The sequence below is a fragment of the Peromyscus maniculatus genome, chromosome 3 (genome assembly GCF_049852395.1).
Source record: "Peromyscus maniculatus bairdii isolate BWxNUB_F1_BW_parent chromosome 3, HU_Pman_BW_mat_3.1, whole genome shotgun sequence".
Lineage (NCBI taxonomy): Eukaryota > Metazoa > Chordata > Mammalia > Rodentia > Cricetidae > Peromyscus > Peromyscus maniculatus.
In genome coordinates this window covers 112,778,901-112,801,218 of record NC_134854.1, presented here as the reverse complement: position 1 = coordinate 112,801,218, position 22,318 = coordinate 112,778,901, and the positions used below count along the sequence as shown (strand labels likewise).

At 51.2% G+C, this 22,318-nt stretch overlaps 1 protein-coding gene across 6 annotated transcripts in view; it reads right to left on the bottom strand.

Moving 5' to 3' along the window:
* Nucleotides 1-2,190: 2,190 nt before the first annotated feature.
* The window catches only part of Slc41a3 (solute carrier family 41 member 3), a 52,385-nt gene continuing 32,257 nt past the window's right edge, over nucleotides 2,191-22,318 (bottom strand). For 5 of the 6 annotated variants that reach the window (XM_006972528.4, XM_015988840.3, XM_042273642.2 and 2 more), the window contains 7 exons: nucleotides 18,749-18,893; nucleotides 15,838-15,984; nucleotides 14,015-14,159; nucleotides 10,809-10,888; nucleotides 7,164-7,298; nucleotides 4,900-5,048; nucleotides 2,191-3,126 (listed from right to left, as the gene is read on the bottom strand). In XM_006972528.4, coding sequence (XP_006972590.3) covers nucleotides 2,914-3,126; nucleotides 4,900-5,048; nucleotides 7,164-7,298; nucleotides 10,809-10,888; nucleotides 14,015-14,159; nucleotides 15,838-15,984; nucleotides 18,749-18,893 — 1,014 coding nt within the window. In that variant the 3' untranslated portion in view covers nucleotides 2,191-2,913. The remainder of the gene's footprint in view (nucleotides 3,127-4,899; nucleotides 5,049-7,163; nucleotides 7,299-10,808; nucleotides 10,889-14,014; nucleotides 14,160-15,837; nucleotides 15,985-18,748; nucleotides 18,894-22,318) is intronic. The other variant, XM_076567330.1, reaches the window with a different exon arrangement.

Here is a 22,318-nt window from a genome sequence, read left to right as displayed (position 1 = left end):
GCACAAAGCAAATGTGTGCGATTTTCTTATTCAAATTCACAATGAGTCCTAAGGATAGGATCAACTTACACCACCAATGCCCTTTGCCCAGGAACTTCTGAGGATGCACAATGCAGTGGCCAAGCAGCAATGCAGGGAGATGGGAGCCTTGAAGATGAGGAGCAAAGGTTGGGCCACATTGGGAGCTGATGGTGACAAACCTAGAGTAACCATCAAAGTCGATTCTCCTACAACTACAGGAAAAGTCACCAAAGAATTCAGTGCAGACTGTTCAAGAGTCATTCGGCACTTGAGGCAAGCTGGAAAGGTGAAAGGCCACTAAGAGGTGGCCTCGGGAGCTGCTAGGATTCAAAACATCATAGTTTCGGACTTTCTTGTTCTCTGGAACAGAAAGACCATTTCTCAATTGGATCATTGAGTGAATGAAAACAGTGTCTAGAACAGTGGTTCTCAATCTTCCTAATGCAGCCCTTTAATACAGTTCATGTTGTGATGACCCCCCCAACCACAAAATTATTTCATTACTATTTCATAACTGTAATTTTGCTAGTTTTGAATTGTAGTGTAAATATTTCAGGATATTTGATGTGCAACCCCAAAGGGGTCGCAACCCACATGTTGAGAACCACTGGTCTAGACAACCGGCTAGACCCAGAAGAGACCTCCCAAGTCTTATTCACACCAAGGGGTGGCCATGGTTGGTGTCTGGGTCCTGCTGACAGTCTGATCTGGCTGTAGGTTTCTCAGCCTGGTAAAACCATTCCACCTAAGATGTGTGCTCTGTAAATCGAGGAGAGGCACCGAACACAGCACCACCTGCAGCTGGTGTTGTCACCAGAAAGGGCGTGATTCTTCTCCACAACATCTGACTGCATGTCAGACATCCAACGCTTCACAGTTGAGCGAGCCAAACTCGTCCGCCACACCCACTTGCCATCTCACCCAACAAAGACGTGTTTGAGCCTCGTTATGATTGAAAGTTCAATCTGAAACCTAATACGTACAAGACCACACTCCGCAAGTACAATGGGAAACTCAGCTCTCGTCACCGGATTATTCTACAGCTCCATCTGCTGCTTTCACTTGACAGAGCCAATGTTCAATGCCTCTGTGGTACTGACTGTGTCTCCATCCGAGCCTCAGGACCGAGGTGAGTGTTCTGCTCAGGTAGCCTGGGGCCTGGCCCACAGATGTGCTGGATTGTGCCCAACCCCCCCTTCAACCCATTCTCATCCCACTTGGCTCTGTGCCCACAGGAGGGAGACCTTGTGGGCTATCAACCTGCTCCCCAGGCCCTGAACTTCCACCTGGATGTGGCCAATGGGAGGCACGCCGGAGCAGGGCACACTGTGGGGTCAGGACACCCTCTTCCCTTATGCAGTTAGCACCTGTGTCTCCTCAGAGATGACGACTCATTTCACGCCGTCCCAAGGCCTGCCCTCCTCCAGGTTAGGTGAGTACCGGATGGAAATGCCTCCCCCGTGCCCAGCCCAGGGCTTCCTCCTGCATTCCCACCACTCCTTGAGCCGCTCACATACCCCCAGCCTGGGCATCATGTCCACCTGGGGCACCATCTGGCACAGAGGAGCCATGGTAACATCTGATGGCTGAGGGAAAACATGCCTCACCTACCCATGACTTAGGAGCTGGGAAACAGGGAGTAAACACACTTCACAAACAAGACAGGAGGCCTGGAGAGACGGCTCGGAGATGAAGAGTACTTATGGCTCTTGCAGAAGACACCACTTTGGTTCTCAGCACCTGCAGGGTAACTCAAAACCACCTGTAACTCCAGCTCCAGGGAATCTGATGCCCTCCTCTGGTCTCTATGGGTTCTGCATATATGCAAGCCAACACTCATACATATGAAACAATAAATCATAAAAAGATGACATGAATCAAAATATCACCTTATACCTCAGAAACACACACACACATCAATCAATCAAAAAAAGAGGAGGGACATTCTGGACAATGAGTCCCCCAACATGAAGGCTCAGCCGATGTCTGCTAACCAGCAGGGAGCTGCCCGGGCAGGCAGAGGAAGATTGGTACTATACACACAGGTTTCCAGGTGATATGTACACTCAGCCACACCATGAGAAACACTGCCTGGAGAAATGTCATCTACTGCTTGGAGACCGAGCCTCACAGCCTCCCTGCCCACCTAGAAGGACGCAGACCACCAAGTACAATGTCAGCTATGCTTTATTATATATATATATGTCTCTTGATCACCAGAACCTAAATAGAGGGTTCTGCTATAAAACAGAGAAAGGGGGAAATAAAAAGAAAGCAGCCACAAGGTTAAATGCTGGGGTAGATGAGGGTACTCAGGGCCTGCCTGGGGTGAAAGTGCATGGTCACTGGGCCCAGGGCACTAGTAGTGTGGGTCCAGGGGGCTGAGCCCAGTGATGGCAGCAAAGTCAAGGCATGGGTAGTCCGAGACCTGGGGACGCAGACGAGTTCCATCCTTCTCCGCTCAATTACAGTTGCAGCGACAGGCTGCTTCCTCAGCATCTTCAGGTTAGAATGGCCTGCCCTATGTGCGCGTGCGCGCGCACACACACACACACCAAGCACACACACACACACACACACACACACACACACACACACGCACGCACGCACGCACGCACGCACGCACGCACACACGCACGCACGCACACACACGCACACGCCAGGCACACGTGCTCACTCACACTTGCAAGCAGAGCTCCTGATGTCAGGGCTGCACCTCGGGCTCAGCTACCAACTTCAGAATCAAGGTGTGTGCTCGTCTCCTTGGCAGACTGATGAGGCCACCGCCCAGGCAGATATCTAGCAGCTTGAGGCCCCGGCAGGAGGAACAGCCTGCGGGATGCTGTGGACATGAGGGAGAGCCCCATGGAGACCTGCAGGTGGCAGCCTCAGTCAGGGAGGCACAGAAACCAGCTCTGAAACCAGCTCTGCAAGGTCAGCTCTGCCTGTCAGCAGCCAGTCCAGGAGGAAGCACAGTGCCAGAAGGCTAGTGCCCAGCAGGTCCCCCAGGCCCGTGAGGTAGGGGATACAGTGGTTGTCGGGATCCAGAGCCTGGTGCCAGGTCAGCCGGACCATCACTTCTGCCAGGTACAGCAGGATCACTACCTGCCGGAAGAGCAGACAGAGGTAAAAGACAAGTCAGAGGCGCAAGGACAACCAGGAGCACCAGCTGGCTTCCAAGGATGCCACCAAGGTCGACGGGTCAACCCCAGTCAGTTCCCTTTCTCCAGCCTTGCTTGGGACCTGAGTGTCTTGGACAAGTACTGGAAGTCTGGTTCTCACTGTGGTGGCACTGAGATGGGGGGATCCACTGTGGTGGTGGTGGTGGTGGTGGTGGTGGTGGTGGTGGTGGTGGTGGTGGTGGTGAGGTGTGTGTGTGTGTGTGTGGACCCTTCTAAGCTGAGGTCTAGTGAGAAATGGTAAGGTCATGAATGGACCAATACTTCTTGAGGGAGTGGACCAGGTTCCCTGGGTCTGAATCGATTCTCAAAACAGGTTGTTGAAGAACAGGGCTGGGCCATGGCTGCTGGCCACTGCTGCTGGCCACTACTGCTGGCCATTGCTGCTGGCTACTGCTGCTGGCCACTGCTGCTGACCATTGTTGCTGGTCACTGCTGCTGGCCACTGCTGCTGACCATTGTTGCTGGCTACTGCTGCTGGGCCATTGCTGTTGGCCACTGCTGCTGGACCATTGTTGCTGGGCCATGGCTGCTGGCCATTGCTGCTGGACCATTGCTGCTGAGCCACTGCTGCTGGCCATTGCTACTGCTCGCCACTGCTGCTGGACCATTGCTGCTGGACCATTGCTGCTGGGCCATTGCTGCTGGACCATTGCTGCTGGACCATTGCTGCTGGACCATGGCTGCTGGGCCATTGCTGCTGGACCATTGCTGCTGGACCATTGCTGCTGGCCATTGGTGCTGGCCATTGGTGCTGGCCATTGCTGCTGGACCATTGCTGCTGGGCCACTGCTGCTGGCCATTGGTGCTGGGCCATTGCTGCTGGCCACTGCTGCTGGCCATCGCAGCAGGTTCTGGACTCAACCATCATGTGCCCTTGCTAGTGCTTGGGTCCTGCCCTGGCCTCTGAAGTGCCACAGGGACCTGCTGTCACTCACCAGCCAGGACCCTCTCTGCTTGAACCCCTCCCCCCTCAAGAGGTTTGGCGAGCCCTTCTAGAAGCTTCCAAGGAGCAGTCTACATGGCCCTACTCAGGTCGCGCATAGTCACTGTGGTCCTTATCAGCCAGTCCCTGCCCTGTTCCTTCCCTCTAGGTAAAGTCATGGACTTGCCTAAGTCTCGTGACAAGGAAACACTTCAGTGTATTGTCCTGAAACTGCCACAGTGCCTATGATCCCCTCTGCTGACACTCTAGGGGACGTCAGCCAGAGGGCATCTCAGCAGTGCTGAGTCCCCCTCTCAAAGGAGCAGCAGCCTAATCTCTTTCACATTGACCACATGCCATCCTGCCTGGAAGGAACGCTATACGTGCCCTTGGGTCCCATGCAAAGCAGGGGCTTCTGTGAGGGGAAGAAGAGCCGGCTCAGCCTCCTCCACAGAACACAAGGCACCCACAGCGGCTCTTCCAGCGTTCTGATGAGTGTGGCGTGCAGAGTACCGTGCACAGTGAGGGAAGTGTGCAGGATGCGGTATGACCGGGCAACATGCAGTGTGCAGTGTGCAGCAGAGACGTGGTGTGAGGTGTGTGGTACACAGCACAGTGGCCTCTGTGTCAAGTCCTCTGTGTCGCTGGGCTTGAGCGAGCTGGCTGCATCTTTGTACGACAGGAACTCTACTCAGTACCTCCCACGGGACAGGGACCACTGATGCTGGCTAAGAAGACGTGAAGGCTGTGTGTCTCTGCCACTCTCCTCCTCACCTGGATCATGGCTGCCACCAGGTATAGCAACACGAAGACCTTGCTGCTTGTCACTGCCTGGCCCTCCACCAGGCAGATGAGGTAGAAGAAGATCAGATGTCCTGGGATCACCAGAAAGAGCAGGACTCGAGCTGACACAGAGTTGACTTCTAGAAGGAATGGAATCAAGAGGATCACAATACCTACCTGCTTGCAGGGGCCATTGGCAAAGGAAGAGCCCCCAATGAGGCAGCCAAGCTCCTTCATCCGCCAACAGCAATGATGTGGGGCACTCTATTACGTGGGAACTCGGTCCTGACCTTCCCTTCCTTCATGGGGCTGACATTGGAGGGCACAGATGAGAATCGTGTAATTGGCCACACACAGAAGGAAGGTCATTTCATTTCATATGGTAAGAAATACTTAAAAAAGAAAGAAAGAAAGAAAGAAAGAAAGAAAGAAAGAAAGAAAGAAAGAAAGAAAGAAAAAAGAAAGAAAGAAAGAAAAAAGAAGAGAGAGAGAGAGAGAGAGAGAGAGAGAGAGAGAGAGAGAGAGAGAGAAAGAAAGAAAGAAAGAAAAGAAAGCTTAGGCTAGGAAGGGTGTGCAAGTGGGGGCAGCCCCCCTGGGGTCTAAAGACCCCTGTGGGGAGGGGCACAGGATGAGGTCCGACACTGGAGTGGGAGACAGACTGTGCCAGCAGCTAAGGTGGAAAGAAGCCGGGGGCCACCTGGGGAGGGTGACATACTGGCAGGGCCCCCTGGGGGCTCCCCCACCTTGACCTGTCAGTGCAGCTGAGACATCAGCGAGCTCTGAGCTCTGCTTTTCTGCTCTCTGAACTTAAGGATCTGTAGTGAGTGGACTCCACCCCACCCAGACCCAACCACATACACGTGGGCATTACAGCCAGTGGGTGTGATGCCCTCTCAAACACAGTCGTACAGCAGAAGTCATCTCTGCCCTCCTGAGATTGTCAGGAAAAGGCAGGGAAGTCACTGGACAAACTCAGACACTCCAACACCACCACAATGAACTGGAAACGTCAACCAACAGAAGCAAGTTGTTTGTGTGGTTTGGGTTGTTAGGGACAGTGTAGCTCCGTGACAGAGCACGCGCTGAACATGCTCAAGGCCCTAGGGTTCTGTCTCCTGCTCCAGAGAAAATAGTTTTGGGGGACAAAGAGGGGAAGGGGATCATGCAGCCCAGGATGATCCTCCTGCCTCCACCTCCCGAGTACTGGGATTACAGGTGTGCACTACCACACCCACTTTCATGTGGTGCTGAGAAGTGAACTGTCAGCTGAGCTACATTCCCAGCCAACTCCGTGCACGTGCGCGTGTGTGCGTGCGTGCGTGCGTGCGTGCGTGCGTGCGTGCGTGCGTGTGTGTGTGTGTGTGTGTGTGTGTGTGTGTGTGTGTGTGTTATCCTCAGGAGTCATCTGCTTTACTTTTTGGACAGTGTCTCTTACTGAATGGCCTGAAGCTGGCCAGCACACCCCAGGAATTCACGCAGCTCTGCCCGCAGCACCGGGGTCACAGGTGGGGTCACCATGCCTGCTCTTTGTTGTTGTTGTTGTTGCTATTGTTTTGTTTGGTTGTTGTTTTCCAGACAAGGTTTCTCTGTGTAGCCCTGGCTGTCCTGGATCTTGCTCTGTAGACCAGGCTGGCCTTGAACTCACAGAGATCCACCTGCCTCTGTCTCCTGAGTGCTGGGATTAAAGGCATGTGCCACCACCGCCCGGCTTTGTTTTTGTTTTTTCATGTAGGTTCTGGGGATTGAACTTAGGTCCTCACACTTGTACAGCAAGCATTTTTTCCGGACCCAGTCATCTCCTCAGCCCCAACTCTCTCTCTCTTTTTTTTTAAGGCATGTAAAGAAAGCCTAAACAGGAAGGTGTGAAGTGGGTGAACACCCCAGCATATGCAGTTTGTAGTGGCAGCATGCCGCGTAGGGCAGCTGGACTGAACACTCAGAAAATCTGCAGGAAATCCATGTGTAAACAGTGAGAATTGAGTAAAACGTGTGATGCAGAAATAACACAGAAAAGGTTTCCCAGCTGGAAGGTGATGTTAGGAGAACATGGGAGTGTGTGCACACGGTCACCACTAAATGTGAGGCTGAGGTGAGAGAACCATCACCTGAGCCCAGGGGTTCAAGGCCAGCCTGGGTAGCACAGCGAGATCTCCCACTGTAAACATTAAACACACACACACCCCATAAAATCACACTAACAAGAAGGGATTGGGAAATAAATATGGTCCTATGACCTCAGCAGACAGCAGACTGACCTGAGGAACAGAAAATGAGGCATGGGTTAGGCCAGAACCTTTTCATCTGGACGGGGAGGACCCCAGGTGTGCTCCACATGTGCAGGAAGGTGGAGATGCGGCTGGTCTGAATGGCCACCAGGTTGCCACCAACACCTGTGAGGAGAGAGGGTACAGCATGCTCCAACCTCTGGCTTCTCTTACTGCACACTGCTTTCCCAGGATGCTGTCACTACATAGTATTTCTTATCTCCTCTTTTCTTCCCACTCAGCTTCGCTGGGCACCGAGAGAGGGTGCCCCGGATCCTGTGAGCACCATCACCCTGACAGCCAGTCTCTAAGCCTAGGGAAGTTGAACAGGCAAAGCCATAAAAACCAAACCAAACAACAACAACAAAAACCCTGGATGGTCCTGTGCGGGGGAGGGGGGGGGATGGGTGGATGTGGCCTTGAATAGTACAGATGCTCATGCCCAGAGGTATGGATGGATGCATGAAGGGGTGTCTTTATGATAGGACCCAGGACGCCACCAGGAGCCCAGAAGACCACGAGCATGTTCACACCCTGGAACTCTGAGACATCTTGCTGAGGCTGTGAGCCCTGCAGCATAAGATGGCCTAGCTGGACATGGCCTTTTCTTGGGAACTGGCAGAGGACAGTGCCTGTCCCTGACAAGGGTCCGCAGCCACACAGGAACTTTCCCTAGATAGGCCATGTGAAGACAAGTAGCCCAGGGGATCCAGCCTCTCAGAATGCCTCTGTTGCAGTTTTCTCAAAATTCTACATCCAGAACAACTTCAAAGCTGCTAGCTGAGATGGTCCAGCCTCACAGACTGCTCCAGCCAAGACTTCAGACAAGCCCTGCACTTTCCCATCACACAGAAACTAAACAAAATAATAATAATAATAATAATAATAATAATAATAATAATAATAATAATAATAATAATAATACTGCTAGTTCTCCCAGGACTTGAGCATTATCCCAATTTTCTCACAGTCCCCTAAAGATGCTGTTGCCCCCCGCAAACAACAGGAAGCAGTCTAGAGAACATAATCCCTACATCCCCAAGAGATGAGGTGGATGTTTTTTGGTCATTTGGTGGGTGATGGATGTTTGTCATCGTTTAGGGGGCTTGGTTACAAGTTGTTATTGGTCATGATCAAGGAAAAAGCTGAACAAAGGAGATTAGATTCAGGGATCTCTTTCTGAAGGGAAAAAAGGAGATATACTGGAGAAATGATGGTATAAAAGGGTGGATTGTGGAGTTTATTTTTGAACAACCACTAGTCTCAAATATTTTATACTGATATAGGTTTTTGTATATTGGTACAAATTTAAGGTTATTTTTGTTATACTATATGTATGTTTCTACTCTTGTTTAAAGTACTGTACCTATGCAGCTCATTTAAAAATGTAAAGTCTTAGCCCTTGAAACCTATTTAGAATAATAAAGAAAGATGGGTTAATAGTAATCTATAACAATCAAACTTATAGTCATGTTAAGTACATTTTCAAAGTTAAACAGAAATATATTTTAAATAGCTAGATGGTCTTCAAACACTTCAGAGACCTATGGAATATGGCATTTAAAATGTTTTAATAACATAAGGCTTTTTATGACAATGAGACAGACCTGTTCTTGGCAGCACCAATTTACTTCAAAAGATGATGGTGAGCATTTAAGAACCTCCATATGGAGTTTGCATGTGTGGTAAAGTTTGCCACTGGGCAAAGAGGCTGCCCTTGCCCCGACTGCTGACAGAATACTGTCCAAATTTGGACAAGCAGGACACAGAAGAAGGAATTGACAAACTTTGCCAAGACAGGGTAGGACAGTCCTTCAAAATTCCTGTGTCACAGAAAAGTCTGCCAGATAGTCTAGGCCCACAGGCTGAAGATGGATGCCCCAATGTTGCAGAGGAACCTTGGGGTGACTGTCCGGGCAGCCAGATGTCTCTGTTGTTTCTTAGTTTAGGAAGTTGCTTGCTGTGCACTTGCTGTTTACTCAGGGAATATTATATCCTTCTTGGGTCTCTGAAGACTAGATAGTATACAGTTTTCCTTGTTACCAAATTAAAAAAAAACTTACATAAGAGATATAAAATTTATAAGGTTGAGAAACATGAAAGCTTAAGTTGTTTATCTAAAAAGATGTTTTTAGGTCTAAAAACTTGTATAGTGATATACAAGTTATGATAAAAATGGTTTAGGTATAAAACTTTTGACTCACTAAGATAGGATAATACAGTACTTTCAATTTGCCAATTACATGTAGACTAAACATTGTGAATGTAATTCTTACTTGATATTTGTTCTTATTGTATATAGTTTTACTTTGTTAGAGTTAAAACCTTTCCTTTTTAATTAGACAAAAAGGGGTAAATGTTGTGGGATATTTGTACACTGTGTGAAAATGTATTGCTATGACTGGTGTAATTAAAAGCTAAATGGCCAATAGCTAGGCAGGAGGTATACGTGGGACTTCTGGGAACAGAGAGGACTCTGGGAAGAAGGGCAGACAGATGGAGAAGAAACAGAAGGTGCAAAATCAAAGAGAGGTAACACCATGTGACAGAGCATAGATTAATATAAATGGGTTAATTTAAGTTATAAGAGCTAGTTAGGAACAAGCCTAAGCTAAAGGCCAAGCTTTCACAGTTACTAAGAAGTCTCCGTGTTGTTACTTGGGGCTGGTGGTGCAAAAAAAAGTCCGTCTACAGTCATGTGTGTGTGTGTGTGTGTGTGTGTCAGGGTCTGAGATCAGCCACATGGATGACCCTAGTGGAGAAAAGCCATCAACCTGCAGTCAGAAAGGATGGCTGGACATTCATTTCTCCTGACCATACACAACTTTAAAAAGGAGAAAGGAAAGAAATTAATTAGTTATGTTTATAGATTCAGCGCTTTACCCCAGTTCTCAACCTCTCTTAACCTGTCGGCTCCCTGGTCACCAGGATCCAGCTTCCCACAAGCCACCATGGCCAGAAGGACAGGGCAGGTGGAAGTCCCTTTAGGCTAGGAATGGCCTCCCGCAGTACCACTTCCATCATTGTCCAGTGCACCTTGCCTGCCTGACTTCTCTCTGAGCAGCCAGGAGTCAGGGTGTCACAACCCAAATGCCTGCAGACCATGGGCAGTGAGGCAATGAAAGGAAGTGAGTCCGTGCAGGACCGCAGGGAATTGTGGGGGCTGAGGCGCAGCGTCACACAGTCATGCTGGCTGTTGCCAGGCCCAGAGAGTAAACCCACTACTGTTGTGGGCTTTACTTTTAAGGTGGAGACAGAAATGTCTGAGTTTTAATGCCACCAATGACTCTAAAACAAAGAAGACTTGGCCTGGTACTCACACCTGTAATACTAGGGAGGCTGAGGGAGGTGGATAATCACCGTGGGTTCAAGGCCAACCTGGGCTACATAAGAGTTCTAGGGCAGCCTGATCTACAAAGTGAGAACCTGTCAAAAAACAATAAAATCGGTATGCTTCACTCCCCATATGCTCTGGGGTCCCTTCAGATCCTTTGCATCTGAGGAAACCCAGCCTAACAGATCTGTAGGTTGTTCAGGCTCAGCTTGCCCAACCCCCTCAGAACCTGAAGCTGCACACTGGTGTTCAGTCCCTACCTAGTCCAGGGACCCCCAAGAGGAGCGGCACCCAGCACTCACCACATATGACGGGAGTCAGGACAGCCATGCCTTTAAACTGATGTTTAGAAATGGTTCTGCTTAAGATGAGGCCTCCGAAACTGGGGAGAGAATGGAGCTGACATTAGAGTGGCCCGGCCAACTACCCACTGGCCACCTTCCTGGGCTTGGTCAACATCATCCCTTCCCTACACAGAACGTTTGCTGCAACCCAGCCATCTCCTCATATCATGTCTCCATCTTTATTCCAAGCCTCAGCTGTTCCAGAAGGTCCTTTGGATGATGGCAACCCATTATGAAATAAGAGCCTTCCCAAGGCCACGAGCAGCATGGGTCCTCCTGGCTAGGCTCCGTCATGGGATGAGACACCAACCCCCTGTCAAAGACCTTGCTTCTACCAGAAGCTGGAGTTTAGGAAATGCCTTTCTACCTCTCAGACTTTGTAGAGCCTTAGAGAAAGTAGGTCAGTATTTGTCAGTAGCCTTGGAATACTGTAGGGGTAAAGTGTTGTAGAATATTATTTTAAGATGTATTATATTAGTTTATGCTGTGGAATATTTGTTTAATGATGCAAAGATGTGTTGCATTCTTTTATGTTGCATTTGTTTAACTCTGTGAAGCTGTGTTACTTTGCCTGCCTAGAACACCTGATTGGTCTAACAAAGAGCTGAATGGCCAATAGCAAGGCAGGAGAGGGATAGGCGGGGCTTCCAGGCAGAGAGAATAAATAGAAGAAGAGGGAGGAGTGAGAAAAGGAGGAGAGGAGGATGCTGGGGCCAGCCACGCAGCCACGCAGCCACGCAGCCACGCAGCCACGCAGCCAGGAACGGAGTAAGAGGTAAAGAAAGATCTACAAAATGGAAAAGGCAGAAGCCCAGAAGCAAAAGGTACATGGGAAAATTTAAGCTAAGAAAAGGCTGGGCATTCATAAGTAAGACTAAGTCTCTGTGTATTTATTTGGGAGCTGGATTGTGGGCCCCCAAAACCAAAGAGCTAAAACAAACAAACAAGCAAACCCCAGAGTTAAGGTAACTGAACCATAGCCTCTTTGCCCTGAGATATGTATTAGAACATGACAGAATGGACCACAGCAGTCCCTGTCAACGTTTCCTACCAGAAAACATGGCGGGACCAACCCCACAGCTCTGGGTCCCACCAACAGCTAGGCGGGGTAGTGACCATGGGTGAGAACTGTTTCCCTGCAGCCAGGATGACCGACCCTGAAGCCTATTGTGCTGGAGACTTTTGTCAACTTGACACAAACCTAGAGATATCTGGGAAGAAGGAATCTTCATTGAGAAGATGCCTCCATCAGACTGGCCGTAGGCAAGTCTGTGGTGTATTTTCTTGATTGATGACTGATGCAGGAGAGCGCAGCCCACTGTGGGCGGTGCCACCCCCGGGCAGGTTACCCTGGGGTATATAAGAGAGCAATATGAAGCTGGGAGGTGGTGGCGCACACCTTTAATCCCAGCACTCAGGAGGCAGAGGCAGGCAGATCTCTGTGAGTTCGAGGCCAGCCTAGTCTACAGAGTTCCAGGACAAGACAGGAAAGGAAAGGAAGAAAGGAAGGATAAGGGGAAAGGGAGGGAGGGAGAGAGTAAGCAATGTGAGCAAGCCATGGGGACCAAGCCAAAAAAACAGCACTTCTCCATGGCCTCTACCTCAGTTTTTGCCTTTCGATTCCTGCTTTGTGGTCCTGCCTCGACTTCTCTTAGCACCGTAGGCTATACGCTGAAATAAACCCTCCCCTCCCAAGCTGCTTTGGTCATGGTGTTTTATCACAGCGATGGTGACCCTCAGACACCTGCACAGGAGTCTCAGGTCCACAGCACCAGGACAGGGCATGGAGCTGGGCTATGCAGCTCTCCGCGCTCTGCCCAGCCTCGGCTCTCCCGGCAGCCACGGCCAGCACTCCTGTGTGGCTTTAAGTGGCTTCAGGAGAGTGGGTGGGGCCTAAGTGAGGGGTTCAGAGAGTGCAGTGTGTGAGGCTCACTCACACTGGGACTTAGCACAGCTTTTGTGGCGGGGCCACACCAGACCCGGCCCCAGGGCACCCGCACCACCCTCACTTTGAGTGCTGCAGGGCTCTTGGGAGGGAGGAAGTTGTTGAGTAACCTGACCGGGTTAAGAAACACCTGTAGACTGGTGAGGCACACCTCTGACTGTGCCACCTGGGGATGTGGCCCTGGGGCTACACCCTGCTCTGCCCTTGCCTCATGGTCACCATGGCGTGGACGGCTTTCCACACACAGCGACTTATCCTCGTGCCCTGCCCAGCAGCACAGGGCCGACCAACCATGTACTGAAACCTCTAAACCACACTGTCCTGCGTTTTTGTCAGTCTCAAAAACAGCAACCGAAGGGAAAAGTAGCACCAGAGGCATGAAGTCACCGATATCACCATGGTCCTGAGCTCTTTGGAACTAACATGAGGAAGGAAGTTGCAGTCTGGGGTCTCAGAAGAGACCTTGAGCTTAGATTGCTGCATAACGTGGGAATTGCTAGCACTATGGGGATGCTTGGAGTTAAACTGCACAAATTCTGCATTGTAAGACAGAGGTGAGCCTTTGGGAGTGACAGTGCGATGTTATGGTTTGAAATGATCTGTCTGTCTGTAAACTTGACAAGATTGTCAGGGCTATTTTTTTAAGGTCTCACTATGTAGCCCTGGCCAGCCTTGAACTCATTATGCAGACCAGGCTTGGTATCAGACTCACAGAGATCCACCTGCCTGTGCCTCCAGAGTGTGTGGTACCTTGCCTGGCCTGTGATGGTTAACCTTGACTGTTGGCTTGACCAGATTAGCATCACCAAGTGATCAGTATTGCATGTGTCTATCAGGGCATTTCAGAGATATTTGATTATGATGGATCACCGGGGCTCTGGCTTGATGGATGGATCAATCCCTTGATGGATTAATAATCTGGCATTGTGAGGAGGTGGTAAAAGGCAGGAGGTGGGGGCCTAGCTAGAAGGAGGTCGTCACTAGGGAAGTGACTCCCTGGAGGTTGCATCTTGGCCTGGCCTCTTCCTGTATCCTGGTCATCTCTGAAGTGAACAGCACTTCTTTGGGATATGCTCCTGGGGCCACAAGAGCACATGGCCAGATGATCACAGATCGAACCCTCTGAAATAGTGAGAAAAATAAACCTTCCCTCCCTGAAGTTGCTTCCGTCAGGCGTTTCTGTCACAGAGTGGAGGGGTCATTGTTCCACGCTGCTCACCTGCTGATGACCATAGCCAGGATGATGGGGAACCACCCATACTTCAGGATCTTCATGATGGGCGGGTTCTGCTTGGCAATGAAGATCCACAGAGGGGTGAGAGCCATGAAGCCGACACAGACCAGCGGCGTCAGATACCACGTTTCTGAGGGAAAGCAGACATACATAGTTCATATGGCCAAGGCTGGCAGATGGGCGCTGGCTGGGGTGTGGCCTTTGGCAATCAAGAGGTTAAGTTTGGAACCAAGGCACTTGCCATTTAGAGGGCCATCCTATCACAGCCAGAGAGCAACTGTGAAGCAGCTGGAGAGGCTCCTCTCTATCTTGCCACCCCCCCTCACTTCTCTCACGTCCTGGCAATGGTCAAGAACCTTGATCAGGCTTCCCTACCCGATGCTACAATACACAGCTCGAGGCCAGAGACTGAGCAGGTGTCAGCCTTGCACGTGTATGACAGGTCTCCATCGTCCTGCTCGGAGGTACCAAAGAAGCCCAGAGGAGCCAAGAGGCAGCTACTGGATACATAACCACAGGGGCAGAGTCGGGAGGAAGCTTTCTCCTGGCTGAGACAGTCCATACTATTGTGGAGCATGGATCAGGCTGGCCTGGTTGCTGCTCATGTCCCAGAGTCACCTCCAGCTAGGATGTCAGGGCGCCGCTCGCCCAGGGCCGAGGCCCTCAAAGCTTCCACCTTCCAGCCTCCTCTGACTCCACCTGCCACATATGCACAGAACATCGACTTGCTCTAGCATCATCTTTTCATCCTGTTCCTACCCTCCTGAGCAGCCCCTAATGCTAGGTAGCCATGCACAGTCTGTGTCCCACTCTCCTTTTCTGGGTGGTGTCGTTGGGGACACCCCCTCCTCGTTCTCCACAGCACACAACTGTGGTCCCTTCGTCTGCCCCAGGTGCCCCAGGCTAGCTATAAACAGAGTGCGTCACGGTAAATACGGCTAGCTTCTGTACCATCCCCAGAGCCGGAAGGAAGGCAGGACACTAACACTCAGGAAGGAACAAGACACTTGGGAGGGCGGTCCAGGTCTCCGTAACTTCTGACAGGAGCCATCCAGCTCCCGCCATCCAGTTCTGCCATGCATCTTCCTGACTGCTCCTGGCCGCTGTGGGCTAACTCACCCCCCAGTCAGTGAAGACCTGTCTCCTAGGGTCAGGCCCACTGCTTTCCTGAGCATAGGCAGGGAGGAGAGGGGAGGGGGCATGGCGCTCTGATTTGCTTTGCAAATCAAATGCAAATAACTAACTCCTATGCAAATCTTGTTTTAAACTCAGCCTGGCCTGAAGTACAACTAGGTCATCTTATCTGATTCCAAGGCTCCTCACTGTCTCCTAACAGGACCGGACAGGACTCAGTCCAGACTGGCCAGAGAGTATAGTGGAGGCCACATTGAGTAGTCTGCATCCACTGGTTATTTCTCAAACCTCCGAATGAATCCTTCTTCCCACAGGGCACTGAGCTGTGCCAGACATTCCCTCCAACAACGGTCAGCACCAGGTCACCCTTCTCCACCGCCCCCAGCCTGAAGGGCAGACACGCCCGCCGCCGCCGGAGCAGCCTTGGGCGGAAACTGACAGCCCCACATCTGTGGCCCTGAGCTGCTCAGCTCCCTCCACACTCAGTGTCTCCAGCCATCCTGGACTTGCTGAGTGACTTCAGGTTGCCCCCCACTCCCCCACCTCCCTGCCCCCATCTGCAGGCTTGGGCTCCACAGCACCCTGACTCCTTCCTTTGAGGATGACGCTCCAGCTCCCGCTCAGGTTGGGGGTGACCTGGGTAGGCCCCCTCCTCTCCTCGGCGCCTCCCCTACCTCTGTGCCGGTAGAAGAAGCTGCTTATCAGGGCCAGGATGGACAGCGTGATGAGGTCTCCCAGGCTGGCTGCAATGGGCGTGGCGATGTTATCAGGATTGACCCCGAACTTCCGAGCACCAATCACTATGCAGATCATTAGAATTCCTGCAGCGGGAGGGGAGGGGAGGCCCAGGGAGCAGCTGGTGGTGAGCTGGCTTGGAGGCCCCTTGAGAGGTCAAGCAGGTGGTCAGAAACTCAATAAATACTTAGAGCTATCGACGGAGTCTGGATGCTCAGCAGGCTGCCCACCTCCCTGAGTTTCTGTCACTGGCTGGGACCGGTGAGGGTGGCCAGGGGTGGCCTGGAAACCCCGAAGACACACCTGGCCTCTCAACCCACCTGGAACTAGTACTCAGCCTCTGCTGCATGGAGGGCTACTCCAAGGATGCTGTGAGCATCGGGAGCCTCGGGGGCAGGGGGATCTAGTCTCCAGTAATGGTGGGTCCTCTGAGCAACCGATACGTGAGACATTTATTAAGTCCAAGCACCAATGGATGATGGGGAGGGAGGGCAGATGGATACGCAGTGAAGGGCTCAGCCCAGATATCAGAGATATCCTGGGGGTCCCTTATCTCAGCAGCCCAGCTATGCTGTCCCTGGGCACTAGGGCGGAACACGTGACTCTAAAGTGTAGATAGTGATGGGCTTCATGGCTTGTCTGGGAGATGAGAGACCCATTTCCGGGGTCTCAGTCCCTCTGAGGGCACCTACCCTATAGTCTTGCAAGCTCCATTATTCCTAGCTGGGCCTTAGCCTTCTTCAGCAGGATCCCCCCTGGGTCTTCAAAACATTCTGTATCTTGGCTGTTAGAATGTAATACTGCTTAGAATCCTGTGGCCCTAAAAATAATTACAGCAAGGCCCCGCGCTCGGTCCCTAGCACCACAAAATGAATGAAATTAAAAATAAAACAGACTACATTCACTCTCAAGGCTATGCTAATGCCGTCACCACCTGTCACACTGTGCCCTGTGTGTGACCAAACCAGAGGCCTGGACCTTCTTTCTAAGCCCCAGCTCCACGTGGACCTGAATTACAGCTGAGCCAATGCTCGGTGCCGGCCCCACTGAAGCCCCATAAAGGACACCACTGGTTTGGGAATGCTTCTTAAAAAACCATCAACGGAAGAATGGATGAAAAAAATGTGGTACATATACACAATGGAGTACTACTCAGCAGAGAAAAACAATGAAAGCATGAAATTTGCAGGCAAATGGATGGAACTAGAAAAAATCATCCTGAGTGAGGTAACCCAAACCCAGAAAGACAGTCATGGTATGTACTCACTCATAGGTGGATTCTAGATATAAAATAAAGAACAATCAGACCACAACCCATAGAACCATAGAGGCTATATATATATAGCATGGAGGTCCCTAGGACAACTGTGGCTTATAATAAATTTCAGTTTTACTCAATTATTGAAAAAAAAAATAGCCAAATGAATGGAAACACATGAACTATAAACCAAAGGTTGAGGGGCCCCCAGCTGGATCAGGCCCTCTGAATAGGTGAGACAGTTGATTGGCTTGATCAGTTTGGGAGGCAACTAGGCAGTGGGACCAAGTCCTGAGCTCATTGCATGCGTTGGCTGTTTGAAACCTGGAGCTTATGCAGGGACACTTGGCTCAGTCTGGGAGGAAGGGACTGGACCTGCCTGGACTGAGTCTACCAGGTTGATCGCAGTCCTCTGGGGAGGACTTGTCCTGGAGGAGGTGGGAATGGGGGGGGTGGGCTGGGGGTAAGGGGAGGGGGTGGGAGGGGGGAGAATAGGGGAACCCATGGCTGATATGTAGAACTGAATGGTATTGTAAAATAAAATATATATATATATTTATATATATATATATAACATCATGCACGCCTGGAATCCCAGGAAGCCGAGGCAGGAGGCTTGCTACAATTGTGGGCCAATCTGCACATGGCTCTGCACCCACTCTTGACATGCAGAGGCCAATAAGCTAGATGAAGAAAGCTGCCATCCATGCTCAGGTATCTGACCTCTGCAAGGAGTGATAAACTGAGGTCTGTCAAGGCCGAGGGAAGGGACGACAGAGCTCTCTCAAGCATGCACACACACACACATGCACACATCCATCCATACACTCACACACACATGCACACATTATACACGCAGGCACACCTTGGACAACAGAGCTGCCTCAGGCATGCACATGCTCTCTCTCTCTCTCTCTCTCTCTCTCTCTCTCTCTCTCTCTCTCTCTCTCTACACACACACACACACACACACACACACACACACACACACACACACACACACACCTTTGAGAGGACACAGGGCAGACTGAGGACCTAGCAAGGTCTTCCCACCCACTTCCAAGACCCCTGAAGTTCGACACTAACAACACCCAGCCTTAGGGATCATTTCTCTGGGAACCTGAACACAACAGCAGAGACGCAGGCCCGGGGCTGCATGGGGCTGCCTGGGCCTGAGTGGGGCTGCCTGGGCCTGAGTGGGGCTGCCTGGGGCTGCCTGGGGCTGCCTGGGGCTGCCTGGGGCTGCCTGGGCCTGCCTGGGGCTGCCTGGGGCTGCCTGGGGCTGCATGGGGCTGCATGGGGCTGCATGGGGCTGCATGGGGCTGCCTGGGGCTGCCCGGGGCTGCCTGGGCCTGAGTGGGGCTGCCTGGGCCTGAGTGGGGCTGCCTGGGGCTGCCTGGGGCTGCCTGGGCCTGCATGGGGCTGCATGGGGCTGCATGGGGCTGCATGGGGCTGCATGGGGCTGCCCGGGCCTGCATGGGGCTGTATGGGGCTGCCCGGGCCTGCATGGGGCTGCCTGGGGCTGCCTGGGCCTGCCTGGGGCTGCATGGGCCTGCATGGGCCTGCATGGGCCTGCATGGGGCATGGCTCACCTAGGGCCAAGGCCGCGAGGAAGGCAGTGATGACGCTGCTCGTGCACAGCACTGCCACCTTGGTCCAATCCAACTCCTCTCGGGATATCACGCCCAGCAGCAGGGAGGCCAGCGCAGCCAGGAGCCCCACGATGGTGGCCTGCACCTGCCAAGACAGAAATCAGACCCATGAGAAGGTTCCCTGGCCACTGCCACCCTCCCTGTCCTTCTGACTCCTGGTCACCTCAAGGATCAAACAAGGCCCTCATCACTACCTCACACCCTTCACCCTGGACCATACTGGCAGCTCTCCTCAGCACTTCCCTCCAAGGTGACTCCATGGAGAGCCGCCCTGTCTACCTCTGTCCCATGTGAGATACCGCCTGCAAGTGGGGAACAGGGTCTTAGAGGGACGCCTGCCTCTGGCTCAGAGCTCCAGGCTGGCCCAGGTGTATACTCTACAACCCAGATAGTAGCCACTTACTGGCCTCCCAGGCCCACAGCATTGTCACATATGCCTGCCTCATGCCCCAACTGTCCCAGCTCCCATCATCATTACAGCTACTTCTCTGCCTCTGGAGCATGAGGCTCTGGGCCACTAAAGTCCCTCAGCACCTAGAGCCCAGGTCTGAGGCAGCGTCAGGACCCCGAGTTCAGAATGTCTGTGTGGAATGGTGCCCATTACCAAAGGGTGGAGGAACACAGGCGGAGCCCTGTGATGTCTGTGGACAAGAAAAGCAGGTGAGCACACGTGTGTGCACCTGTCGGAGGGGAAGTTCTTGGGGATCGCTCTTCAGGAGCTGTCCACTGCAGTTTTTTTGTGAGAGGGGTTGGGGGCACATGCGGAGGTGAGAGGGCCACTGGCTGGAGTCAGTTCTCTCCCTCCACATGTGGGTATCTGGGATCAAACTCAGATCCTCGGGCTTGGCTGCAGGAACCTGCACGTGCTAAGCCATTTCACAGGCCCCTATTTGAGTTTTTCATCTACTTATATATGTATGTACTTATTCATTGATCTGTCTATAATATTTTGTGTGTGGCCGGTGAGGGGCACACATGTGTATGTGGAGGTCAGAGGATAACTTGTAGAGTTGGTTCTTTCCTTCACCATGTGGGTCCCAGGGATTGAACTCGGGTCATCGGGCTTGGCAGCAAGTGCTCTTACCAGCTGAGCCATCTCGTGGCCCCCACCCCTCATTCTTTGAGACATGGACCTGGGGCTGTTTTCACATGAGGCTGGCTGGCCAGCAAGCCCTAGAGATCTTCTTGTCTCTGCCTCCTCAGTGCTGGACTTCATGATCACAGCACCACACCCAGCTTTTTACGTCAGTTCTGAAGATCAAACTCAGGTCTGAAGCTTGTGCAACATGTATAACAACAAGAATCCCAAGTTAACCAACGTCATCCCAGCCAGAGTCCCCATAACCAATGTGATCCCAGCCAGAGTCCCCATAACCAATGTGATCCTGGCCAGAGTCCCCATAACCAATGTGATCCCAGCCAGAGCCCCACAAGATTTCTCATGGTGCCTGATGACTCACTCAAAAAGCCCAGAGATGAGTAACCACATGTGCAGAGCCAAGACACTTTAGTGGAAGGAGGTCCGGGGGAATTCCTAGCATATATCAGATACACTGTACAATATGAATCAAGATGCGCATAAAGCTGGAGAGATAAAGGCAGGGCAGCACTTCCAGAAAGAGACACTCAGACCACAGGCCAGAAGGGAGCCCAGACAGTGAGCACAGGACACTGCTCTATAAAATGAGGCTAGCAAAGAGGGGATGAAGAGGGGATATCCTGGATGCATGACTTCAGAGAGTGGATATTAAATACCCAGGGCAAGGGAAACTGAGTGACTATAACCAGGAGAAAGGTGGACTGACCCCCCCACCCCACAAACACCCTGAAACACTAAACACCAAGGCGTGACGTAAAGGGATATATGACAGTCTGTTAAGAGTGTTGCAGTCTGCCATGGTTTGTGCATGTCTGTTCCCACATGAACCATGGCAGGAGGAGCAAGACATCACGGTCAGCTGAGCTATTATACATGGAGACCTAGCAAAAACCAAATGAATGTTTAAAGAGATCTCGGACCAGCAAAGGCCTTCTTTTAAAAATGCAACATAAAGCCAATAAAGAAAAGCACAAAGCTGGACATGGTAACACATGCCTACAGTACCTGCTACTCTAGAGGCTGAGGTGAGGTCACAGACCAAGGCCTGCCTGGGCCACAGAGTGAGTTCAAAGCCAGCCTGGGCAAAACATAAAGCAAATAAATAAAAGCAGGGATACGGCCGGGTCGTAGAGCACTCACCTAGATGCATGTGGTTCAATTGTACTGAAAAAAAAAGCACCTATATATAGTATATTATATATAAAATTTATATGATTCCTATATGATAAATGATACCATGGAGTCATGGAGAAAATAATTGACTCCCCTAGTTTTCAGGACGATTCTAAGTAGAATATGATAGGAAGCATGTCACTGGATGCTGGAGTTCCTCGGGGTCTGGCACTAAGGATACGGCCCAAATACTCACATACGGTTAGTGAATGCCTGTTCTTTATCCTTCAGGCCTTGTGCTGTTACTTTGAATTCAGAACGTCCTCAGAGACTTGTGCGAAGCGTATAACAACAAGAATCCCAAGTTAACCAACACCATCCCAAACAGAGTCCTCATAACCAACGTCTGGTCTTCAGCTATAAGACGGTGTGTGGATCATTGAGAGGCAGTTTCTCGGGGGATCTTAGGTCACTGGAAGAGTACTCTCATTCTAATTTACTTCCTGGACATCATGAAATAACTTTGCTCCATCATGCACCACTATGGACCCAATAGTGACAGTAATCTAGGAAACAGTGAGCCAAGACAAACCTTCCCTCTGCACACGTGGAATGTCTCAGGCACTTTGTCGCAGTGACGGAAAACAGACTTGTATGCTAGGTAAGACTGACCCTGAAAGGTGCTAAGAGGAAACGTACTGACAAGTATGTGGGAAGCTGGTCCTCGTTCACTAACGGTACTACAAACTAGAATGGGAGTTGGGGTGGGTTGGGGTCCTAGCATCTCTTCCAGAGAAGCATTTGCGTGTGTGACCAGAGTTGGGGTAACAGTAAATAGACAGGAGTGGCTGGTGGTTCACACACTGCTTTAGCCATGCTGCTCAGTGAGGCTAAGTCATCACAGGATGAGATGTCAGAAAAGAACTCCATGTCCGTAAGTCAGAGATCTCCATGGGCATGTACATAAAGATGGGGAATACAGGGAGTTCTGGAGGGATACTTTCATTCTGGTAAGGTAACGGAGCAACCAGGGATGCAGCCACGCTACTGCTTGTACAAGTTACTCAATATTCAACAGCCTGATTATTTTGTGTAGAAAAAAATCTAAGCTTAAAACTGTATAGAAGGTCACGTGGTTCAGTAACAGAGTGCTGATCCAGTTCATGTGAGACTCTGGGCTCCAGTTCCAGCTCTTCTGACAGACAGACAGACAATAAGCCTTAATGGAAAGGAGAATGTAGCCGTGCTAGCATCACTTAGTAAATAAAACAAAGTCTACGGAGAACTGAGGCTATGCT